We start from the raw sequence: 23,223 nt of genomic DNA on the forward strand, positions 1-23,223 counted from the left end.
TCCCAGAAGCCATTTATCTTTAGAATCTAATAATTCCTTACGGGGAGATGAGGCCTCAGGCGAGTCCTGAGGATGGCTCCTCTTGGTCCCAGGTGTTTCGGTCTCAGCTGCTGATTTCGTTGGACCCATAACGAAAAACTCAAAAACGTCGTCAATATAATTTATTAAACTTTCTAAATTTTCTCCACTTACCTCCAGGTTGAGTGAGTTATAATTACCAGATAATTTTTTGCGTTGTCAATAAATAAATTAGGCGAAAATGCGTCTTAATTGTTTGTGGATGTTTGTTAACGAGCTGCCATCAGTTTCAAGCACTGCCGTGTATCCGGTGGTCGGCCGTCAGCGCATGCTCAGTGTTTCTCACTCTCACCCTGGATTCTCATGTCAGTTCTCTTGTTCGCTCTTCTTTCTTCCATCTCAGGAACATTGCTAAGCTGAGTCACATTCTGTCCCGCTCCGAACTTGAGACAGTTCTCCACACCTTCATTTCCTCACACTTAGACTACTGTAACTCTCTTTCACGTGTCTGAGCAGAACCTCCCTGAACCGTCTACAGGTGGTTCAGAATGCCTGTGCTCGGCTTCTGACCAAGTACTCCAAACACGCCCACATCACCCCGCTTCTCCTCCAGCTTCACTGGCTGCCAGTCAACTTCAGGGTTCATTTCAAGATCCTGGTTCTGGTCTATAGGGCCTTACATGGACAAGCACCATCTTACATTGGTGATCTTCTTAGTCCCCACACCCCCAGCAGGTCCCTGAGGTCCAGTGATCAAAGCCTACTGGTTGTGCAGCACCAGGCTAAAGACCAATGGTGACATATCATTTGCTGCTGTGGCCCCCAGACTCTGGACCTCTCTCCCCCTGAGCCTGAGATCAGTGGACTCAGTGGTCTCCTTTAAAAAGCAGCTGAAACTCACCTGTTCAAGCTGGATTTTGTGGGACCTTCACCATACCCTCTTCATTTTTAGCTTTTTCCACACTGACCAAAATATAAAGGTAACTCTTTTGTTTTTGCTCCCATTTTTCATGAGCTGAACTCAAACATCTGAAAATGTGTCTGCATACACAAAAGACCCATGACTCTCAAAAATTTTTCTGAAATCTGTCTACATGTGTGTTAGTTTTTTATTATGTTTTTGGTCTTGTGAAGCACCTTGTGATTTTTCTCTATAGAGGTGCTGTATAAAAGATTGTTTCTTCTTCTATGCAGTGCTTTCCCACAAATGGAGGCTTTTCAGTTTCTTCTAAAAGAAAAAGTGATGCAACAAAATAAAGTTACACTTCCCTGAAGCAAGTTAGCTGTGTTGATTAAGTTGAATTGTAGGCATTAGCAGATCTGGCTTCTGCTCCCTCTTACATGTGTGTCTGACTTTAAGTGGTGATCTGATCACATCTGTGAAACTGGAAACATCCAAATATATCCATTTATGTCACTAATACATCTTAGACTGAGAGACCATCTAAAGGCTAAGGAACCCTTTGCAAGTGTTCTGGATTCATTGGCTGATACTGCATATATTAGCTGTACTACAATCCCGGCTGCACAGTGGTGCAGTAGTTAGAGCTGTTGCCTTGCAGCAAGAAGGTTCTGGGTTCACATCCTGGCCTGGGGTAGCCTAGTGAGCTAGACCAAATTCTTGCTTTGCAAAGTTTGGTCTAGGAACGCTCCACAGGAACCTCTGCAGCCCCGAACAGCATTCTGGCTGGCCAATCACAGCTCTCTAGAGGGGTTTCAAACACATAAAGAGCTGTGATTGGTCCATAACGGTGGGCCAATCATAGTGCTCTATCTGCTTAATGAACAAATCACAGAGCTTTATCCGCTTTGTGGGCCAATCAGGGCACTCTATATGCCTGGTGGGTGGGATGATGCAACAGAGTGAAACAAGATGGCGACAGCTCGTTTCAAACGGCTTTTACATCAATGTTGAACTATTAGAACTTGGGCTTCATTAGAATCAAGAGCAGATAGATGTATTTAAGAGCTTTTTGTAGAAAAAATGTGTTTTCTCCCTCTTCAACTGTGAACCGCCTCATTTACCGATGGCTGTTGCGGTGAGTATGTCACATTCATTGTCCAGTAGCATGCAGAGATAATTTGAAAGACAACAGTAGAACCCGCCTCACAACCGAGAGCCGCCAATGGAGCGTTGCCAGACTAAATCATACATGTATTTAGTCTGGCTTGCCAGGCTAGGCCTGGGGTCTTTCTACAAGGAATTTGCATGTTCTACCTGTGCATCCATGGGTTCTCTCCGGGTACTCTCGCTTCCTCCCACAGTCCAAAAACATGACTGTCAGGTTGATTGGTCTCTCTAAATTATCCTTAGGTGTGAGTGCGTGTGTGCATGGTTGTTTGTCCTGTGTGTCTTTGTGTTGCCTGCGATGGAATGGCAATCTATCCAGGGTGTACCCCGCCTGTTTGCCTGAAGACTGTTGGAGATAGGCACTAGCCCTCCACGACCCTAAGTGGACAGGTGGGTAACAAAAATGGATGGATGGATGGATGAATACTGCAATCTCTTTGTTTGGTTGGATGTCTCCATTCCTGCATTTTCTGTGTTACAGAAACCCTAGGACCCTATACTGTCCTTACAGCTGTTCAATAATCAAAGGAAAGGAAAGGTTGAACTGTATGGAAAAGCAACAGTGCTAACAGCTTTTTATCAGCAAGGCTCCACCTTTGGACTTCAACAGTGTATGAACCAACCAACGACACACAGAGAGCTTCACCTTGTCGCTCAGGTCCCTGGAGACATACAGCAGTATGTTCTTTGCCACATCTGCATAGAACTGCTCGCCTGACACCTGGAAAAGCAGAAACACATGGAACGCACCTGCATAAGTCTCATGACTCAACCAGTGTGTAACCTGTGTGATTTATTTGCAGCATACCACAAGAGTCCAAGGACAACCCCGTTGTCTACATTAAAAACATACATGTGTGGCTGTACTTTAGTTTCAAATGAGTTTCTGTGCTTGAGTCTGCCTCTGCATTAAAATAGGTCAGTTCACCAAATAGTCATGAGGAAATACACTCAGATTCAACTACATGCATGAATGTTGCATCTCAAACGAGTTCTACTCAAAAAGAGATGATTTAAAAACATCTTTGACTCTACGTGCCATTCGAGTGGAGACTTTGTTGGCAGATGAAGGTAAATGACTCTGAGAGATAGTTAAAACTCATTAATACAGGAACATTTTGAACACCTGGAAAGCAGTTATGTAAGCCACAGCCAGCTGAGCCTGGTCATACAACATCTTCTCAAAGTGAGGAACGTGCCACGAGGAATCCGTGGAATATCGATGAAAGCCCTGAAAAATAAACACACAGAGAGACACGGAACTTACCAAAATTAGTCACAGCCAATAAAACTAAAGGAGATGGGTTTTTTAACATGTACATTTTAGAATAAACAATAAAATTAAAATATTAGCAAAGACATAATTTGTGACTAAGTGGAGACAAATAGTTGCAAGGAACTTGCAAGTTTACCATAGGAACCACACTGAGCCAGGCTCATGTGGGACATTTAAACAAATAACCACAATCATGTAGTTTTAATGTTATTCTTCATTATGTCTCAGTTTGATAAGATGTATTCTTATTTCATCTGCAGTCTGGTTTCCAACCACTGTTGTGGTTGTGCACAAATCTCATACTTGACAGTCATCAATAGTAATGTGACTTTAATGAACAAATCACGTCTTTTGAACGGCTTTTCGAAGTGAACGATGAGAGCCGAGTCCTTGTAGAGAACCGTTCATCTAGTCTTCCAGTAACGCTCCCCTCCTATTGTCACAAACATCGGCAGAATGCTTGGTAGGTTTTTGGCTGTTACAATCTGACAAAAGTCTCCAGCGTGTGTGAATAGCTGAATGAGCTGGCCTGACCGAGTGCAGGTCTTTCTGAAGTCAGGTGAGTTCCATGAAAGCTGAGATAATCTGTGTTGTTTATGTTGGAAACACACAAGTTCAACAGGTTGTATGAGAATATGCACACGTCTGTAAAACTGCTTATTTCACTTAAAAGGAAACTCATGCGGAAAGGCTATTTTCCTCTTTCTTACATAAACAATCTGTACAAATGCATCAAAAATCTTCAAATGTCAAACATTAACAGGCCTATCGTGAACCTGTGCCACGTGGTCATGGATGCCTCCCAGTGCCATCATTCTGAGTGTGTGCATGGCCATCTGGAGCGCTTCCACCCCTTCTGATGTGGAGCGATTCACAGACCAGTAGGACATGAGGAACATCAGATTCACTGCGGAGGAAGGGAAACAGAGGAAGGGGGAAAAAGAGGAGAAAAATGAAGAAAATGAGAGGGAATCACGTTCCAACACAGATGTTTGAGCAAAATCAAGAAAAATGTCAAGCTTGGAAGATCCTTTAACCAAAAAGTGCTGGAGGATGTACTTCCTGTATGACTTCTTCCAGTGCCACTCCTGCTGTATTTTACCTGATGATGTTACTGGACGTCGGCCATGTTTCATTCAGAAACCCGTTGTGGCATTATTGTCGTCGTGTCTGCTGTGAGCACGCCTGTTGATCAGACCTGCAACTGTCAGGCTTACGGGTCTGCTGAGTCCTCTGCTCAGACCTGATAAGACCGTCTGGTATAGGGAGCCTACATCTACTTCCGGACCCCGGAAGAATGAAAAAATGAATGAAAGTCAATGGGGCAAAAAACGCTATTTTCTAATTCCGCTTGTTTTGTGCCATGGGTTTCACAAAGGATGTCCGTGAATTTTAAAGACATATTTTGATACCAAGAACATGCTTATTTTCTAACAGGGGGAAATGCTATTTTAGGTTTTGTGTGAAAATAAGTCCAGGGCTACAAATGCGCTTCACGGAAGTGACATCATCGAACCAGACACGGAGAAAACTGAAGGAAAATGGCTGTAAGTTCAGCAAACTTCCCACAAGAGGAAAGAACCACCATAAATCTGGCCATCTGGTAAGTAGCGGCTACTTTAAGGGAGAGACGATTATGAGGTGGCATGCCGATTTCTGGTTGATAAATCTTAAAGTACGTGACTGGCATGGTCGAAACACCCGTCATTAATTGCAGTACAACAAATGTGCGAGCCAGGGCGTAAGGCAAAGCAGATTAGAAAATAGCATTTTTAGCCCCATTGACTTGCATTCATTTTTTCGTTCTTTCGGGGGACCCTTGATGCAGAAGTAGATGGGCGTGACTTAGGCTCCCTATAGCTGTGGTGTTGCTGTTAGTGGATATAATGGCCACACTGGACGTGACTGACCATGACATCCTCCTTGATTGTTTGGAGCACTGGGAGGGGACCACTTGGTCATCTCTTCAATGGCTGAGATCATATCAGGGAAGGAGGTTTTGTGTTATGGCAAGTGAAGCCTTGTCTTCCTGGGAGGACCAGTGTTGAGGGATACCACAGGGATCAGTCCCCGGGACACTTATTTTTTCCCTTTATTTACTCCCCTTGGGGGCAGTCAAGTCCTGGATTGCTGCGAATTATCTTCATGTGAATGATGAGAAGACTGAGCTCATCGCATTTTACCCAACTAACAAAGCAGGTGGGGGTCCTCCTGTAAATGTGAATGCTCCATCTGTCGCAATATCAGTAGTCAGTGGCCACTAGCTTGAGGGTGAGATTGGATTCAGATCTCATATTTGAGGCCCACATTAATATGGTGGTGAGGTCTTGCTTCTTTCATTTATGACTGCTAACTAAAATCAAGCCTATACGTTGTTAGGACCTCATCTTGAGTCTGTATTACATGTATTTGTTTTGTCAAGCCTGGACTATTGTAACGCACTGCATGCAGGTTTGAGTCAGGCATCATTGAAGTGGCTGCAATTTGCCCAGAACTCGACAGCCATATTTTTGACTGGGACGAGGAAAAGAAAACATATTATCCCCATGTTGGCCTCATTACATTGGTTGCCTGTCTGTTACCGGGCTAAGTTTAAGATCTTGTATGTCTATCGGTCCTTAAAGGGTTGCGCTCATCCTTATCTGGCCGCATTGTTGAAATGGCCTGTTCCATTATGGTTTTTTCACTCTGTTGAGCAGGAGTTAAATGTCCCGTGTGCCAGGTACAGGTGCAGAGGGAATTGGGTTTTTTCATTTGGTTTGTTGGTTGGTTGGTTGATATATTTACTCTTCATTGTGTGCAGTTAAATGTATGTCAGTCTAAAAAATGTGGTTCTAGAGTTTGTCTAACTTGATTTGACTTAAAGAAGTTGTCAACTTGTTTCCATGGACGGCTCCATGACGGTCATCATTTGAATCCTAACTATGAATTCATATTCCAGGAAAACAATGTAATTTGTCATTCAAGCAGCAGATCACAGCAACACCTGGAAGATGTGGTTCAAAAAAACGTCTGGATCCAACGACCAGTGCCAAAATTATAAAGTCTATGAACAGAAAAAAAATAACTGAAGAGGAACTAAAAGCAAAAATAAAGAAGAGAGCAGGAAATGACTCTCATGGGTGCACGGCTCAACCGGATTGTGAGAAAGAAGGGAATTATAGGGGGATAATAGAAAAATCTGTATAGTGATTATAAAACTTGAACAAAGGGATTTTGAACTGACTGAAATTAGACCCTCGAATTTTTTCTTTGTCTTTTGATGTTTATAAGTCCTTAAACAGATTGTTTTTGCCTATATTAAAATGGTTTCCTGTGTAGAAGTAATACATGATAAAACAATTCCACCCAATTCTCCTAAAAACTGATTTATTCAAAGCAGAAGGCAAGAAAAGACACTCTGCGATGCCCAATGAAATGATCAGAAAACCTTCGTTTACCCTTTATAAATCTTCTGTTTGTCTACCCGTTTACAGTCCTTTATTCTTGTTTGATTGGACACCATGACTGAAACAGAGGCACATTGAACTCATTGGAAATGATCAGTGAGCCAGACTGTTTTTGAGGCTCTAACAGAGACCGTTTGAAGTGTAAAATCTTTCCCCAGTAGTCTTTGCTTTCTGGTATCTGAGAAGAAAATGTAATAAAAATGGAAAGTTGCTAAACCTGGTGAAGAGTCCAACAGTCTCTACCTGGTGAGGGGAACTTTGGAGCATTCCTGAAGCCTCCATACTCCTCTTCATAGGAGTGAGCCAACTGCTGGAAGCAGCGATTAGCTACATCAGGGGCAAGAGGAGGACTTCCTCCTGGGTTGGCACTGATGCTCGTGCCTTTCCTCAGAGCAACGAGGATCCTTTCCCCACTGGACTCCAAAGCAGCCCGGTTGTTCTGCCACTGGGAGGTGAAACTCATGATGACATCAGATTCACACCAAACTATATATTTTCTACTGGTCAATAGGAATTAGATTCACACAACAGTTCTTTACAGAGCCATTTTGGATCCATGGAGCCACACCTGGCAGGCTTTCTAAAGGTCTTTTAAGACATTAGCTGCTTTTTTTACTTGTCATGATCCTGCCCTGGTGACTGTGTGTTCTCCTGCCTCCTTGCAGCAGCAGTAATCTGAGCTGATCAACTCCACCCGTGCTGTTCCCTATTTAAGCACCTGGCTCCTGTTGCTCAGTGCGAGATCGTCTGCTGACCTCACAGGCTTTTGAGCATTTTAACGCCCGCCCGCCCACGGAATCTGTCTGTCTGTCTGTCTGTCTGTCTGCCTGCCTGCCTGACTGCCTGCCTGCCTGCCTGCCTGCCTGCCTGCCCGCCTGACTGACCACCTGTCTGCCTGCCTGCCTGCCCGCCTGACTCACCACCTGTCTGCCTGCCTGACCACGGAATCTGTCTGCTGGAGCCCGACTCCTTCGTACGACCTTCACCACTAGTATCTTGCCTGTCTGACCACCGTCTCCGCCTGAGCCCCTGTCTGGACCTGAGGAGTCATCTTTATCTGCAGCGCTCACCACAGAACGCTGCTGCAGAATTCAGGAGGTCGGTCATGCTTCTCTAACCAGTTATCAGAGTAATTTCCCTCGCTGACTGTTTTCTGTCTCTCGGGCTACGCGGCCCAGAGCAATTCCAGTGGGCCCAGATCGCCGTATCAAGTCCTTAACCTGTTTAACCCTAATGCCCCCTGATCCGGGGCCTCCACAGTTTCATGTCCCAAACATCTACAACTGTCCACATTCTCCAAACACAACTAAAACCACAACCAAACAGCCCAGATGGGAACAAGGCCATTTTAAATTGTAATAAACTAAGACGCAATGATATTTGAGCTTTATTTTAGAAGAGCATCTGACCTTCAGTGGTGTCTGCTGGAAAAATAAAACTTGAACAAAAGTCGTTGAGGACCCATGGAATAAATAAAACAATTGACTAAATTTCCTAAATGGAATTTGAACTCACAACCTCCATCCTGTTAGCACTTTCACTCAGGGCAGCTCTTCTCAAATAAAGTTCAAGTATTTTATCTTAATGTATCAAAAACCAAAAATCGCTTTGTTTACAATCTAAACTGTTATAATTGTAGCTGTAGCTGTGCTCGGGGAATGCAAACAACCACTGACACTTGGGACATGAAACTCCAAAGGTCCCCAATTGGGAGGCGCCAGGGCCCAAAGAAAAAAGGCCTAGGGCCTTAAAATAAACATTTTAAAACTTTCTCTGCATGGCTGTTTTAGATCCGGATGATTGATACTTGGTTTGATCATGACACCGCTCTCTGATTTGCTACTCTTCTCTTTATCTGAACGGGAATAATGTGTGACCACCTGTTCTATGATTCTCATCAGGACTGTCCTGAAACCGGGTCGTCTTCCTTGGTCTCTGGGTGGGAAGTAAGTGCCTCCAATAAAAGGTTTCAGCTCAGGAGTCAACCACACACTCATGGGCCAGCCTCCACCTCCGCTTGTTGCCTGGAAACATTCCCAATCGGAACAGAAATCAAAGGTGTAGAATGACTGCCACCTTCTACATCATTAAGCATAGTCCTTGCATTTATTGCAAGATTCTGCATGTTTGGTTAGACTTCAGAGTTTGTGCTGTGAATTACTCTCAGCTACTAACGTTCAACTCAATATGCGTAAACCTGACTGAGAACTTATTCAGGGTTCAGTCTTTTGCCCAAGGGTACTTTGACACGCGTCTTGGGACTGAAACACTCACCTTCTACTCTTCCTCATGAGCAATGGCTGCCTCATACAAAAGTGCATGCATACCCTGCCAGTAAAAGTGTAGTCCGTCCATACCTGTGCTTTCCACAACATAAGTCCTTTAGAAATAAAACTTCAGCGGTATTAATGCAGGATTATGTCAAGTTCTTTTTCCATGGTGTTTAGCTGGAAAACGTACCCCTGCATAGTAAGAAAAGTGATTGATGCATATTTGCCGCCTAGTGGTTGCATTAGCCCCATGTTACTAATATGTGCTGCAGCAAGAAAAAAACACGTTTCTATAAAATGTAACTATTTTAAAAATGTTTTAAATGTACAAAAATCAATGTAAATCAGTTACATTCAACTGGTCCTTTCACCTTTCAGCAGCAGGCGATATGAGAGCACTAACCTGTACAAACGTCATGTAGACTTTGTCCACATCAGGTCTCTCTTCTCTGTCGAGTTTGATGCAGATGAAGTTGTCACTAAGGATTTTACCAATTTCTTCATCCTGGAAAGACTCCCTCTCCATGACGTGGCACCAGTGGCACGTGGAGTAGCCCACTGGTGACCAGAGGCAAATGGGTTGGAAGAAACAGATTAGCACAACTATGGATGCACAGTTATGCAGCCTTGTTTAAATTGTTCAGTTTGCACATGGATCTGCCTGACCTCACATTGCCCGTGACAGCTCAGACGAGCCAGTGCAAGGACAAAAACATCTGTCATCTGACCCTAGCTAGAGCCAGATCTTCCAGTGGTGAAAACAGGAAAGGCTGGTGTTAACCAAGGTCATTTCTCTGTTTACTGTTGCAGAATTTTAGAAACAACCTGAACCCAGAGAATTTGATTCATTGATTTGGAGCAAAGCCAAGACATATTTAGTTCATTTGGGTTAATACTTTTTACATGACTCACGCTTCCACTGTACAGGTCTCTATATGACTTGTGAGGTGATTTTGGTTTCTTCCTTTGCACCAAAACCCTAGAAGTTATTGGATGTTGATAACAGGTTTGAAAATACAGGTGCTGGCCAGTAAATTAGAATATCATCAAAAGGTTGAAAATATTTCAGTAATTCCATTCAAAACGTGAAACTTGTACATTATATTCATGCAATGCACACAGACCAATGTATTTCCAATGTTCATTACATTTAAATTTGATATTCATAAGTGACAACTAATGAAAACTCCAAATTTGGTATCTCAAAAAATTAGAATATTCTGAAAAGGCTGAATATAGAAGACACCTGCTGCCACTCTAATCAGCTGATTTACTCAAAACACCTGCAAAGGCCTTTAAAAGGTCCCTCAGTCTTGTTTTGAAGGCACCACAATCATGGGGAAGACTTCTGACTTAACAGCTGTCCAAAAGACAATCATTGACACCTTGCACAAGGAGGGCAAGACACAAAAGGTGATTGCTAAAGAAGCTGGCTGTTCGCAGAGCTCTGTGTCCAAGCACATTAACAGACAGGCGAAGGGACGGAAAAAATGTGGTAGAAAAAAGTGTACAAGCTCTAGGGATAACCGCACCCTGCAGAGAATTGTGACGACAAACCCATTCAAAAATGTGGGGGAGATCCACAAAGAGTGGACTGCAGCTGGAGTCAGCGCTTCAAGAACCACCACGAGGAGACTCATGAAAGACATGGGATTCAGGTGTCGCATTCCGTGTGTCAAGCCACTCTTGAACATGAAACAGCGCAAGAAGCGTCTCGCCTGGGCCAAGGACAAAAAGGACTGGACTGATGCTGAGTGGTCCAAAGTTATGTTTTCTGATGAAAGCAAGTTCTGCATTTCCTTTGGAAATCAAGGACCCAGAGTCTGGAGGAAGAGCGGAGAAGCACAGAATCCACGTTGCATGAGGTCCAGTGTAAAGTTTCCACCGTCAGTGATGGTGTGGGGTGCCATGTCATCTGCCGGTGTTGGCCCACTCTGTTTCCTGAGGTCCAGGGTCAATGCAGCCGTCTACCAGGAAGTTTTAGAGCACTTCATGCTTCCTGCTGCTGACCAACTTTATGGGGATGCAGACTTCACCTTTCAACAGGACTTGGCACCTGCATACAGTGCCAAAACCACCAGCACCTGGTTCAAGGACCATGGTATCCCTGTCCTTGATTGGCCAGCAAACTCGCCTGACCTTAACCCCATAGAAAATCTATGGGGTATTGTGAAGCGGAGGATGCAATACGCTAGACCCAACAATGCAGAGGAGCTGAAGACGACTATCAGAGCAACCTGGGCTCTCATAACACCTGAGCAGTGCCACAGACTGATCGAGTCCATGCCACGCCGCATTACTGCAGTTATTGAGGCAAAAGGAGCCCCGACTAAGTATTGAGTGCTATACATGCACATTCTTTTCATGTTCATTCTTTTCAGTTGGCCAACATTAGAGAAACAAACATTTTTTCATTGGCCTTTAGAATATTCTAATTTTCTGAGATACCAGATTTGATGTTTTCATTGGTTGTCACCTATAAATATCAAAATTAAACGTAATAAACATCGGAAATACATTGGTCTGTGTGCATTGCATGAATATAATGTACAAGTTTCACGTTTTGAATGGAATTACTGAAATATTTTCAACCTTTTGATGATATTCTAATTTACTGGCCAGCACCTGTATGTTCTAACCTGATAAAAAAATTGGTTTGTCTTCAGTCTTTGCCTTCTCAAAAGCCTCTTGTCCCCATGGATACCTGCAGAAAAGAAACATTTGGATATGTGTAGTCTGTTTGACAAACTGTGTACATATGGTGTTTAAATGGACTCACCAGTCAACAGGGTTATGTGCATGCTGTAGGAGGTAGGGCGATCTCTCTTTGGCCAACCTGTTGGTGTGTTTATGACAAGTGGACTCCTGCTCACCTCCTGACGCCATGCTCCTACAAACAGGTGGACTGGATACACACATACATTTTAACTATATGGTTTTCATCACCGCTAAAGTTCCATCCATCCATCCATGATCAGCCGCATATCCGGGGTTGCAGAGGCAGCAGCCTAAGCAGGGAGGTCCAAACTTCCCTCTTCCCAGCCACTTGGGCCAGCTCCACACCAAGGGACTCTCAAGGTGTTTCCTGGCCAGCCTGAGCTGGGTCTTTTAGACCTCCTCCCAGTTGGACATGCCCGAAAAACCTCACCAGAGAGGCGTCCAGGAGGCATCCTGATCAGACACCTGAGCCACATCAACTGGCTCCTCTCGATGTGGAGGAGCAGCAGGTCTACTCTGAGCCTCTGCCGGATGACTGAGCTTCTCACCCTGTCTCTAAGTGAGAGCCCAGCCACCCTGCGGAGAATACAAATTTCGGCCGCTTGTATCCGTGATCTCGTTCTTTCGCTTACAACACAAAGCTCGTGATGATGAGAGCCTGGATTGTGGTTGAAGGTAATTTGGACCATTCTTCTTTACAAAACATCTCTAGTTCATTCAGGTCTGATGGCTTCTGAGCATGGACGGCTCTCTTTAACTCACACCACAGATTTTCAATAATATTCAGGTCTGGGGACTGAGATGGCTATTCCAGAACATTCTACTTGTTCCTCTGCCTTGGAAGATTCTGAGCAGTGTTTAGGGTCGCTGTCTTGTTGAAAGATCCAGCCCTGGTGCAGCTTCAGCTTTGTCACTGATTCCTGGACATCGGTCTCCAGAATCTGCTGAAACTGAGTGGAATCCATGCGTCCCCAAGTGGGAAAAAAAGGCTTCCTCTGCATCACTCTCACATACAGCATCTCCTTGTGTAAAGTGCACCGAATAGTGCATTTGCAGCTAGATGAAGTTTGAGGTCTTTGGTGCTGGTCTGTGGGTGAACTCTGACTCTTCTCACCATTCTTTGTTTCCGTTTATCTGAGATTTTTCTGGGTCTGCCACTTGGAGCCTTAACTTGAACGGTGCCTGTGGTCTTCCACTTCATTATGTTCCTAACTGTGGAAACGGACAGCTGAAATCTCTGAGACAGCTTTCTGTATCCTTCCCCTAAACCATGATGGAGAACAATCTTTGTTTTCAGCTCATGTGAGAGTTGTTCTGAGACCCCATGTTGCTGCTCTTCAGAGACTATTCAAAGAGGATGAAAATTTACAATTGGCCCCTTAAATAATCTTTCTCATAACTGGACTCACCTTTGTAAGGAGGTCAAGGGTCACTGGGCTAACGAAACCAATATTGCATTCCAATAAATAGTTCTAAAGGTTTTGGAATCAATAAAATGACAGCAGCGGCCAAATTTACACACCTGCATAATTTTGTTTAAACAATTATCGAACACTCTCTGTAAGATGTAATTTCACCTGTGAGTGACGATGACTAAAGGGAGTTGAAAGATCTGGGGCCTCATTTATCAACGTACTTACAAACAGATCTGTGCGTATATCGTGCGTAGGAACTAGTTTACGCATTGTGTGGTATCATCATTTTGTACCTGTGTGTGAAAATGTTACCCAAGTATAAGAAAACTTCAGACCATGCGTAGCAACAGCATTCAGTGGTAGAACGTGGGAACCGCAACACCGAGGTTCTCAGTCATCCACACGTTCCTCATCCACTAATTACTTTACCCATTAAATAAATATTTCGGTGGGAAAGCTGCTGAGTCACATAATTGATGCTACAACACTCGACGGGAATCTGACTGTCGTGTTTTTAGTAATCACAATTTTTTCTCTTCGCATTTTTATTCTGTTTTTCAAATGTTTTATTAATCAATCAATCAAACTTTATTTCAGACAAGGGATATGTCCATAACAAGAATAAAAAAAATAAATAAAAAAAAAAAATACAAACACATTCTAATTACAAACCGTATAGGCAGTTGCTCCAATGTTTAAAAAGGACTGAGGAGTACCTCGTGTCACTGTAAGATAAAGATGACAGAGCTCTAACAACCGCGTTAGCTGACAAACTCAGTCGGCAGATGAATTTGTACATGAAGAGCCTCAGAAGCGCATGAAAAGTTGGGATGTTACTCGTAACAAACATGTGACTTGCCGAAGTCCATCTAGGGAGCTTCATGAGGATTCTAAAAGCATCCTGATAAGCCACTTGAAGCTTCTTCATTACTACCTTACTATAGTTGCACCACAAGTGGGCTGTATAGAGAGGAGTACAAAAGGAACGAAAGAGGGACACTTTAACAGGATCTGAGCACATGCCAAAGTTACGTGCCAGTGTGTTAGCCTGCATGTACAGCTTACCACACTGCCTCTTAATGTCCTCGTCATCACAGAGGTCACTTCTTAAAATGTGCCCCAAATATTTTACTTTGCTTACCACTTCCAGGACCTGATTTGTTAAGTTAAAAGATGGAAAATTAAGCTTCAGGTCCCCTTTAGTAGCAGCAATCATAACCACACTCTTTTTAGGGTTAAACAGGATGTCAAATTGCTCACCATACTTAGCACATGCCCTGAGCAGCTGCTGCAGGCCTGCGCTGTAGGGAGACATGAGGACTAGGTCATCTGCATATATTAAATGATTTACCAGTCGGTCACCCACCAAGCATCCAGTCTTACTATCATTCAGAGTAACAGACAACTCGTCAAGGTACAGGTTAAAAAGGACAGGTGACAGAATCCCGCCTTGTCTGACTCCATTTGATACGGAGAAAGGTTCAGACACTTCTGTCCCCCACTTTACCTGCATTAGTTGATGAGAGTACCAGAAGTGCAAAATCCTAACTAGGTAAGAAGGGACCCCTCTGTTTTGTAGCTTGATGAATAATTTCTGATGATTGACTCTGTCAAAGGCCTTAGAGGCATCTAAAAAACACATAAAAACAGAAGTATTATGCCTCATGTATTTGCTTACAGTTTCTTTTAAAGCATAGATACACAAGTCAGTACTAAGTTTACCTTTAAAACCAAACTGATTCTCTGTCGTAGTTATAAAATTTTGCAGTCTTTCCAGCAAAATATGCTCAAACACCTTGGACAACACACTAGCCATAGCAATAGGCCTGTAGTTATCAATACAGGAGATTTTTCCAGTTTTCTCTTTGACTATAGGGACTAAGAGAACAGATAACATATGGTCAGGCAAGATTCCATGCTTCAAAAAGCCGGTAAAGCACAATGAAAGTAACACCTGAGCTCTACAGCTAGCATACTTCATGTGCTCTGCTGATAGTTGATCCGGGCCGCAAGCTTTGTTTAAAGACATTTTCTCTATAGCGAGACGGACTTCATCAGCTCTGACAATCATACCATGATTGTAGTTAATGTTGCCAAGATTGAACCTTTCACTATTTACACAGTTAAAAATTCTGCTAAAGTGATTCCTCCAGGCTTCAACAATGTTCTTGTCTCCTGATACCCCATTTATAGATGCAGGTAGCAGCTGCTTACTGATACAGGAGCGTTTTAACTCCTTCCAGAACTCTGAAACATCATTATTCTTTAGTTTGTTCGCTAAGGAGTTTGCCCGCATTGTTTGCTCATTTCTTTTAATATAGCGAACAGCATTCTTGAACTTAACGTTCGCGGCTTTCTTAGACTCCAATATTGAACCGGATTTTGGTTTACCAGCAGCTGCCCAGGCTTTATAGGCTGCTCTGGACTCAGCATGTAACGCATAAGCATGCTCACTCCATCCTGGAAGCGGTTTAAATTTTGTTGCTCCTTTTTGGCAGAGGAACTCGCTGGCAATAATCAAGCTGTCCACAATATTTTGATACAAAGTGCATAAGTGCAGCCTGTGCTCCATATGTTCACAGTTAACATCTCTACACTGTAACGTTTCTTTGTGGACATTAACAGATCTCAGACTACAATCTGACAGTAATGAATATTTCCTAATATCCTCGACTGACACTTTAGCCCAAGTAAGCTTCTCTGTGTGTGAGGGGCTCTGGTGTTGGAGCAGCACAGGCAAAGATTCACAGTTTACCACTAAGGAAACAGGGATGTGATCAGTTGTTGCCAGGGAGTATAAGATTTCCACCCTGGATATGCATTCATGTGCATCCTCAGTGCATATACAGTGATCAAGCCAGGAAGTTGAGTGCCATGCCTCACTGACATACGTGTGGCTGTCTGCTGGCAGTCTCTCTTTGCTAGTTAAAACCAAGTTATTATTTACACAAAACTGAATCAGATGTTGCCCAAAGGTGGAGCGAGTGTCTGAAATATCAGCATTCATATCACCAACAATAAAAACACAATTAAACTCACACTGACTGATAAATGAGCTTAAAAAACCAAGTTTCGCCAGATATTCATCTTCATTCTGCTGACTCTCATATGGCATATAAATATTTAAGATCATGAATACCTTCTCATCCATAACAATCTTTACTGCTATGCACCAGTCCACATTTAGCCTGACAACAGAAATAAAAGGATCATAATCCTTGTGCCATAGGATGGCCACGCCTCCAGGTATCCTTCCTTGAATAATTCCAGATGACAGATCAGTAGTGGACTCCCCAGCACCAAAAAAATTGCAGTGAAAGGAGTTTAACCGATCCAGGTTCTGTTTGGGCAGCATTGTCTCTTGCAGACATAAAATGTCAACATCTTCCAAAAGTTTATCGACAACAATACGACGTGCCCTATCCCCAGCCCCGTTACCAAGGCGCAGGCCACGGGAGTTATATGACACAATTCTCATGCTTTACTGGATGCTCCCTGAGTAAGTGGCTCCCCACTGGGCCCACCCGCAGCTCCATCTGCAGCCACAGCTCTGCGCTTCTCATAGAAACGCCTCACGAAGGTTCCTTCAGGCCACAGTTGAGGATCATACAGTTCAGATACCTCCTCACATTCTGCCGAAACTTTAAAGGAACTACATCGGCTCTGGTTGTTATTAATCTTTTCACACCGCACCTCACGATGTAGTTTTTCTTTAAGATAGTCAGCCAGCACACTCGGCATAAGATCAGGGCAGAACTTCGTTGCGAAGACACTCACCAGTTTCGTTTTTAAAACTTTGATCCTTCCTCCGGCACAGGATCCCACGACAACATGCCTCTTAGCGAAATTCCGTTTAGGCCTTAGTTGCGCAGGGCCGTCGTCATCTGGAGCCCGCTTTGGACGGCGTCCTTCTTTAACAACTTGACTCCAGGCAGGTGAAGCGTTACTCGGATCCAAACCCCCCACATTATTTGAAACCACCGGATCCCTCCTCACCGTTCGGGCACCAGCCCCACCGCCCGAAGCAGGTGATGAAGCCGTTTGCACCTCAGCAGTAGCTCCGATCTGCCGCGCCGTCTTCTCCATCCTTTGACACGTCACCAGCTGATCGGAACAAGGCGGGTTGCCTCCGCCGTTCACGCCAAGTTGCTCTACCGCGCCCAGGCGATCACTCATGTTAGCTGTCACCACACGGAGATTTTCGCAGACACTCGTCTGGGTAGACATCGCTTGCGTCAACAGAGAAACATCAGTGCTTAGCTTCTCAATTTTACCAAGCAGGCAGGAGACATCCATACTGCTAAAAGTAATTGTGGGAAGCTCGTCCAGATGATGCGACACAAAGCGGGGGATGTTTTCGCCGGCCTCATTAAGAAGCTTCAAGCAGCTCTTCACGTTGTTAACGTCCTTTTGAGGGCCTTTGTGCGTTACTAGACGCAGCGTTGGGCTCGGGCATAAATCATGGAGGACCTTCTTTGAGGCCTCAATCCACTCCGAACCAAAGTGTTTCACAGCAAGCAAAATGATGTCATCATGGCATAACGTTTTCATCTTAACAACAAGAAAATTTAAAAACTCGTCTTCAACAAGAGTCTTGCCGTCAGAAGTGTTATAAATCACTGGTTTAGCTCTGGGTCCACCAAAGGCTTTCAAGCCTGCTGGAGCTGAAGAGCCACCAGCCTGCACTCCCGCCATCTTCCCGACCAATATATTATTAATATTATTTTTTATTATTGTTATATTATGTTTAGGTCCTTGTGAAACTCCTCGTGATCTTGCTTGAGATGCACTAGATAAAAGAACATTTCTATATTATTATTAAGAATTTGCCAGAGCGTGCTCTCTTGAGTAAACACGTTCCTGTGAGCGTGCTGACAGGAGATCCTTCTAGAGCTACGGTGTGATTTGGGCCACTTTGCGGAGTGACAGATAAACCTCACAAATCCGATTCCAGTCCATAATATTCTATTTAACAACTTCAAGAACCCCTCAGAACCTCCTCTGCTCTTCGATCACACACGCGTTGTCAAGGTAAGCAGATTTAATGACAGCTCAGAGGAGGCTGCACTCAGACATTTCAAAATAAAACAAACACCATCCGGAACGACTCCTTCAATGTAAAATGTAAATGACAACTAGTTACTCTACGATTATATTTAAGGTTTTATTTATTCCTGACGGGAACTTCTCCTCTGTCTCGATCGCGTTTATAACCTCTGCCACTTCTCTGGTTATTTTGCACTTCAATAGCCAGTCTCGATCTCGCAACAAAGTTTTCTTTCTTTTTTCCAGGTAGAACGCTGGGAATTCCCTCACGTGCTGAGGACGTAGCTACCAAATGTGGTTAGTTGAGGGTGTTTCTGTATCTAAATAACTGAGAATGGACACGAGCACCTGGGCACTCACAGGTGGGATTTATCATCAGAAGAGTGCGGAGGAACGTGCGTATGAGAAGCCAAAGCATGTTTCATAAATCAGAATTTTGACCTTTCGTACGAAAATTCTCAATTTTTCATAGGAACGAATTTAGGAATATTTCTATGAACGTTTAATGAATGACGCCACTGGTTCTGTCAAAAATCTATTTTTACTTATTTTTGAAAATGATTAGTCACGTCGAGTTTAATATGCAGGTTAAGCATGAAAATAGTCTTCCATCCACATTTTCTGCATTAGCTTCTAATATGAAACAGAGAAAAAAGGTTTGGTTCAGAAAAGCCTGACAGGCCTAGCATTCATAGCCTCACCCATCTCTGCTCACGACGGGGAAGGCTGTTGTTGGTTTAGCGTCCAGGAAACAGCAGAGTGTCTTGGCTGGAAGCTAACCGGTAGCATTAGCAACTACACCACACAGCAGAACTCATTCAGGTTTGAGTTATTAGTGGAGATAAAACATAAACGTTGCTAAGCAAACGAGTCAGCGTGCCGCAGCGCTCCTCTGTAAGAGCGGGAGTGGGGGGGTTGCACACGTTTCACTGCTGTTTATCACCAGTATCAGCTCATCGAGGGCTCTAGTTTCGTTGCGCCGCTCGTGTCAGCGGACACGGTAGGGTCAGGGAGGGGGGCGGGGCATGACACTTAGCCTGGCGGGTGGCCAAGCAAAGCCTGGTGGGCCGCCAGGCTTATAAAGTGCTGGGGGAAAAACCCTGCTAGTGTTGCGTTCAACACGAGTCTGACGCGCCACCTTAAGAAAAATAACTGCTCAGTTCACTGCAACAATTCGCATACGCCAGCCGACATTAAAAATATATTAAAAAACAAGAAATAGTCTACAGCCTGGAAACAGATGTAGCTCAGGAGATTGCGAAGGTTGTCCAATAATCAGAAGGTTGCAGGTTTGATCCCAGCTCTGACCAGAGAATGCTGCTGTTGTGTCCTTGGGCAAGACACTTAACCCGCCTTGCCTGCTGGTGGTGGTCGGAGGGACCGGTGGCGCCAGTGTTCAGCATGCCTCGACTCAGTGCGCCCCAGGGCAGCTGTGGCTACATCGTAGCTCATCCCCACCAGCGTGTGAATGAGGGAATGACTGATTGTGTTGTAAAGTACCTTGGGGGGTTGTAGAACCCTAAGAAGGTTCTGCACAATACAGGCCACTTACCATTTACGGACAGCAAAACTGCCAAGACAGCAGTACATTTATGCCACTGGATGAGTTGCAAACGTCGGGTTTTACATTCTCCTTGATTTGCGGTGTGATCTTCCTAACTTTAAAGCAGCAGCACTAGAGGTGTTTTGTAGAAAGTAGTGACCCTGTTGCTGACAGTCATGTGCCGTGCCATACCCATCACTCAAAACAGCCACACACCGAGTAAACGATTTAAAATATGAGCAACAAGGTTACTTTTACATATATCCTTAATATTAACATGTTTCTAATTAATGTAAATGATAAACGTCAATTTACTTATACATATATTCTTAATATTCACACGTTTCTTAATGTACCTTCTAAACAATTGATGTTTTTTGGCAGATAAACAAAATAAATGGCATATAAAAAAAGAAAAATACATGCATTAATGATAATGACTTTGAATCGGATCGGGGGGGGGGGGAATTTTTGTGATCGGAATATCCCTAAAAATTAGAATACAGTCAATTTATGTCATTTATTAGACTGAGAGTCCATCTAAAGGCTCAGGAACCCCTTGCAGGTGTTCTGGATTCATCAGCTTATCAGAGTGTGACACTTTGAGTCTAGAATATTGAACCTTGTCACGAGCATCTGAGGTTTTGAATGTGGGGTTTTCATCAGCTGTAAGCCATAATCACCACTATTAAAACAAATAAAGGCTGAAATATCTGGCATTGCATGGAATTAGTCTATCTAATATATTAGTTTCGCCTTTGAGCTGAATTCAACTTTTGCACCATATTCTAATTTTCTGAGTTTCACCTGTATGCTGTACCTGGTTTAATACATCTTCCTGCCACATGCATTTTATTCTACATAGTTAATTTATTTATACGCCCATTCATTAATGTACCACCTCTGCCTTTACCTGCAACCATGCAAAAAGCCCTGTTTCATCACTACCTGGCTGACTGCCAGCAACGTCAAAATTCCTTTCAAATAGTGACTAATTCGATATGATCTGGCTTACAGGTACAAACTATTGCTCCTGATAGTGTAACTGTAAGACATAAATGAGTTTAGATGCTAGTGTTGAAATCGGGCGAAACATTTTAGCACACAGGACACCAACCATTGCATTTTCCTTAAAGTCCGTACAGTTAGCAGTGATGTGTGCTGTGCCTAATAACGAAATTACAGGAAACATGCGTCACCCAATAACGTAAATAGATATGCCGAACAAAAGTTTAACACATTCAACTTCAAACAACTGTTTTTTGTTATCTATTATGCCCGCTCTCTTGGAAGACAGGACGTTGTCGGAGTTTAAAAGTGTATGTTTCTGCATGGAACGTCGTTTTAATTGAGAGGTACGCACACACGATCTGACATCATCATGCCGCGTGCAACGTTATGCATTAAACATGTAGCACAGATTTGTGTGGCTGGGTCAGGTGTGCTAGTGGGAGAGATGTTTAAGAAGCTGGCGTTAGCTTCCACGTAGCGGAGGTGGCTTTACCTGAGGTAGCGGGCCGGCTGCGGCTGGAGGACCGGTGACCTATAGCTCAGTGGGTTGGAGATGAGGCTGCGAAGAGGACCCTGCTGCGAACGCTCCGGTCCCAACAACGCTGCAGCCAAAGAGCGCGTGGTCAACGCAAAGCTGTCTCTACACACCGAGTGACGCCATGCTAGCCTAAACATCGTAATCCTGAAGAGACTTTCTTTAGCACGCTAACACTGGCAGCGTTGTTGACATGGCAAAACTTAGGCATGGAGGCATGTTGTTGCATTACCGTCTTCTAACACGCGAGGGCGCTCCAACAGACCAGGAACGACAAAACTGTTTTACTTTGACCTTTTTGTTTATTTATTGTTTGTTTGTTTGTTTCTCAACGTTTATTTATCCCAGCACAAATATAATAATGACCAGAATGGTTACAAAATGTGATTTATTATGAAAAATAGAAAAATTAATTTATGGTATATTTTTTAATTGCACTTCTAAAAAACAGTATCTCACATTAGTAAAAGTAAACACAAATAGGAAAAAATAATTGAAAAAAACTGGCTGCAGGAGAGAAAACTCCACCAGTTTAGCACTAAATCATTTGTAGCATGGTCAAGGCCTGTTTTTCATCAAAATACAAGGTATTTACAATCATTCTGTGGCATCTACAATATGTTTTAAATCCAAAGTGTTTTAATAATGTTGAACGCTCTACAGCAGGCTATTCGATCCCGGGCCTGGAGGGCCGGTATCCATCACATTTTAGTTTTAACCCTGCTTCAACACTCCTGATTACAATCAGCAGGTGATTAACAGGCTTCTGCAGAGCCTGATGAGCTGCTGCACAGGTGATTCAACCACTGAATCTAGTGTTGGAGCTGAGAATCCACTAAAACATGCTGGGTACCGGCCCTCCAGGCCCGGAATTGTATAGCCCTGGTCTACAGTAATGAATAATGGGTTAACATAAATGTTCATTCCTGTAATGATTTATTTCAGGTCTTATTTACACCAGATTAGTCTATTTGTGGAATGTAATAATGAATTATTGATCAGTATGATCACATGTTAATAATATTGTAGGGTTTGAGAATTTGAGTGCTTTAAGAGCTATATATATATATATATATATATATATATATATATATATATATATATATATATATATATATATATATATATATATAACCTCTACTTATGACCAATAAGCTGTGATACTCTATCTAAATATAGAATATCACCCTGCTTGGTCTTTACTGTATTTAATCAGAAGACTCTAGGATTCTTTGTTTATTCAGGGATTGTACACACTTCGTTTTGATTCAGAAAAGAGTCAGGTTCATAAAAGTAAGAATTTATTTTACAAACAATTAAAACATGACAAGTTAACTAACATTTACTGTTAGGTAATTTTATTTCCCATTCAGGGTTACCTTAGGGAAAGTTCAACACGCAAGGGTTATATTAATAAGCTGATCAATAATCAACACCAATAATTGACCAACAATAAACAATTTAGACTTTGCAAAGTGGAGAGAGATCAATGACACACACGAGTCGGTAGTCAGTTCGCTCTCATCAGACAAAACCCTCAGAAAGCATTTATTAAGGCAAACACACAAACTGGTAAACACACACACAATTACACACCAACATTCGAGGTTCTCATAGCCTCTCAGGCAGGAAGGCACACCAGGTGCAATTTCTACAACAACAGAGCTGTCTGGCCTATAACCCAGAGGACTACTGATAAGGGGGTGCCAGTTCTGATACCGAGGGCAAGGTCACAGTCGGTCCTCCCTGTTAGAGCTGTTCCCAGAGAAACAGAAATGGATGAATAATGAACCTTCGTTTAAAACCTCCAGATGTCAAACCATTAAAGACATTATTAACAGTTTTTACCCAACATTTACTGTGATGGATGG

General features: G+C 43.2%; 1 protein-coding gene across 4 annotated transcripts in view; it reads right to left on the minus strand.

Moving 5' to 3' along the window:
• The window catches only part of spata20 (spermatogenesis associated 20), a 102,043-nt gene extending 80,431 nt beyond the window's left edge, over positions 1-21,612 (minus strand). For all 4 annotated transcript variants that reach the window (XR_008565506.2, XM_015963729.3, XM_015963727.3 and 1 more), the window contains exons 1-9: positions 21,311-21,612; positions 11,864-11,989; positions 11,724-11,788; positions 9,488-9,642; positions 8,695-8,838; positions 7,058-7,259; positions 4,142-4,272; positions 3,216-3,320; positions 2,736-2,810 (exon numbers count right to left, since the gene is read on the minus strand). Coding sequence is in view for 3 of the 4 variants with exons in the window: in XM_015963729.3 (XP_015819215.3) it covers positions 2,736-2,810; positions 3,216-3,320; positions 4,142-4,272; positions 7,058-7,259; positions 8,695-8,838; positions 9,488-9,642; positions 11,724-11,788; positions 11,864-11,989; positions 21,311-21,492 (1,185 nt within the window). In the remaining variant the exon portion in view is untranslated. The remainder of the gene's footprint in view (positions 1-2,735; positions 2,811-3,215; positions 3,321-4,141; positions 4,273-7,057; positions 7,260-8,694; positions 8,839-9,487; positions 9,643-11,723; positions 11,789-11,863; positions 11,990-21,310) is intronic.
• Between the last annotated feature and the right edge of the window lie 1,611 nt (positions 21,613-23,223).

Source organism: Nothobranchius furzeri, chromosome 16, assembly GCF_043380555.1.
Source record: "Nothobranchius furzeri strain GRZ-AD chromosome 16, NfurGRZ-RIMD1, whole genome shotgun sequence".
NCBI lineage: Eukaryota > Metazoa > Chordata > Actinopteri > Cyprinodontiformes > Nothobranchiidae > Nothobranchius > Nothobranchius furzeri.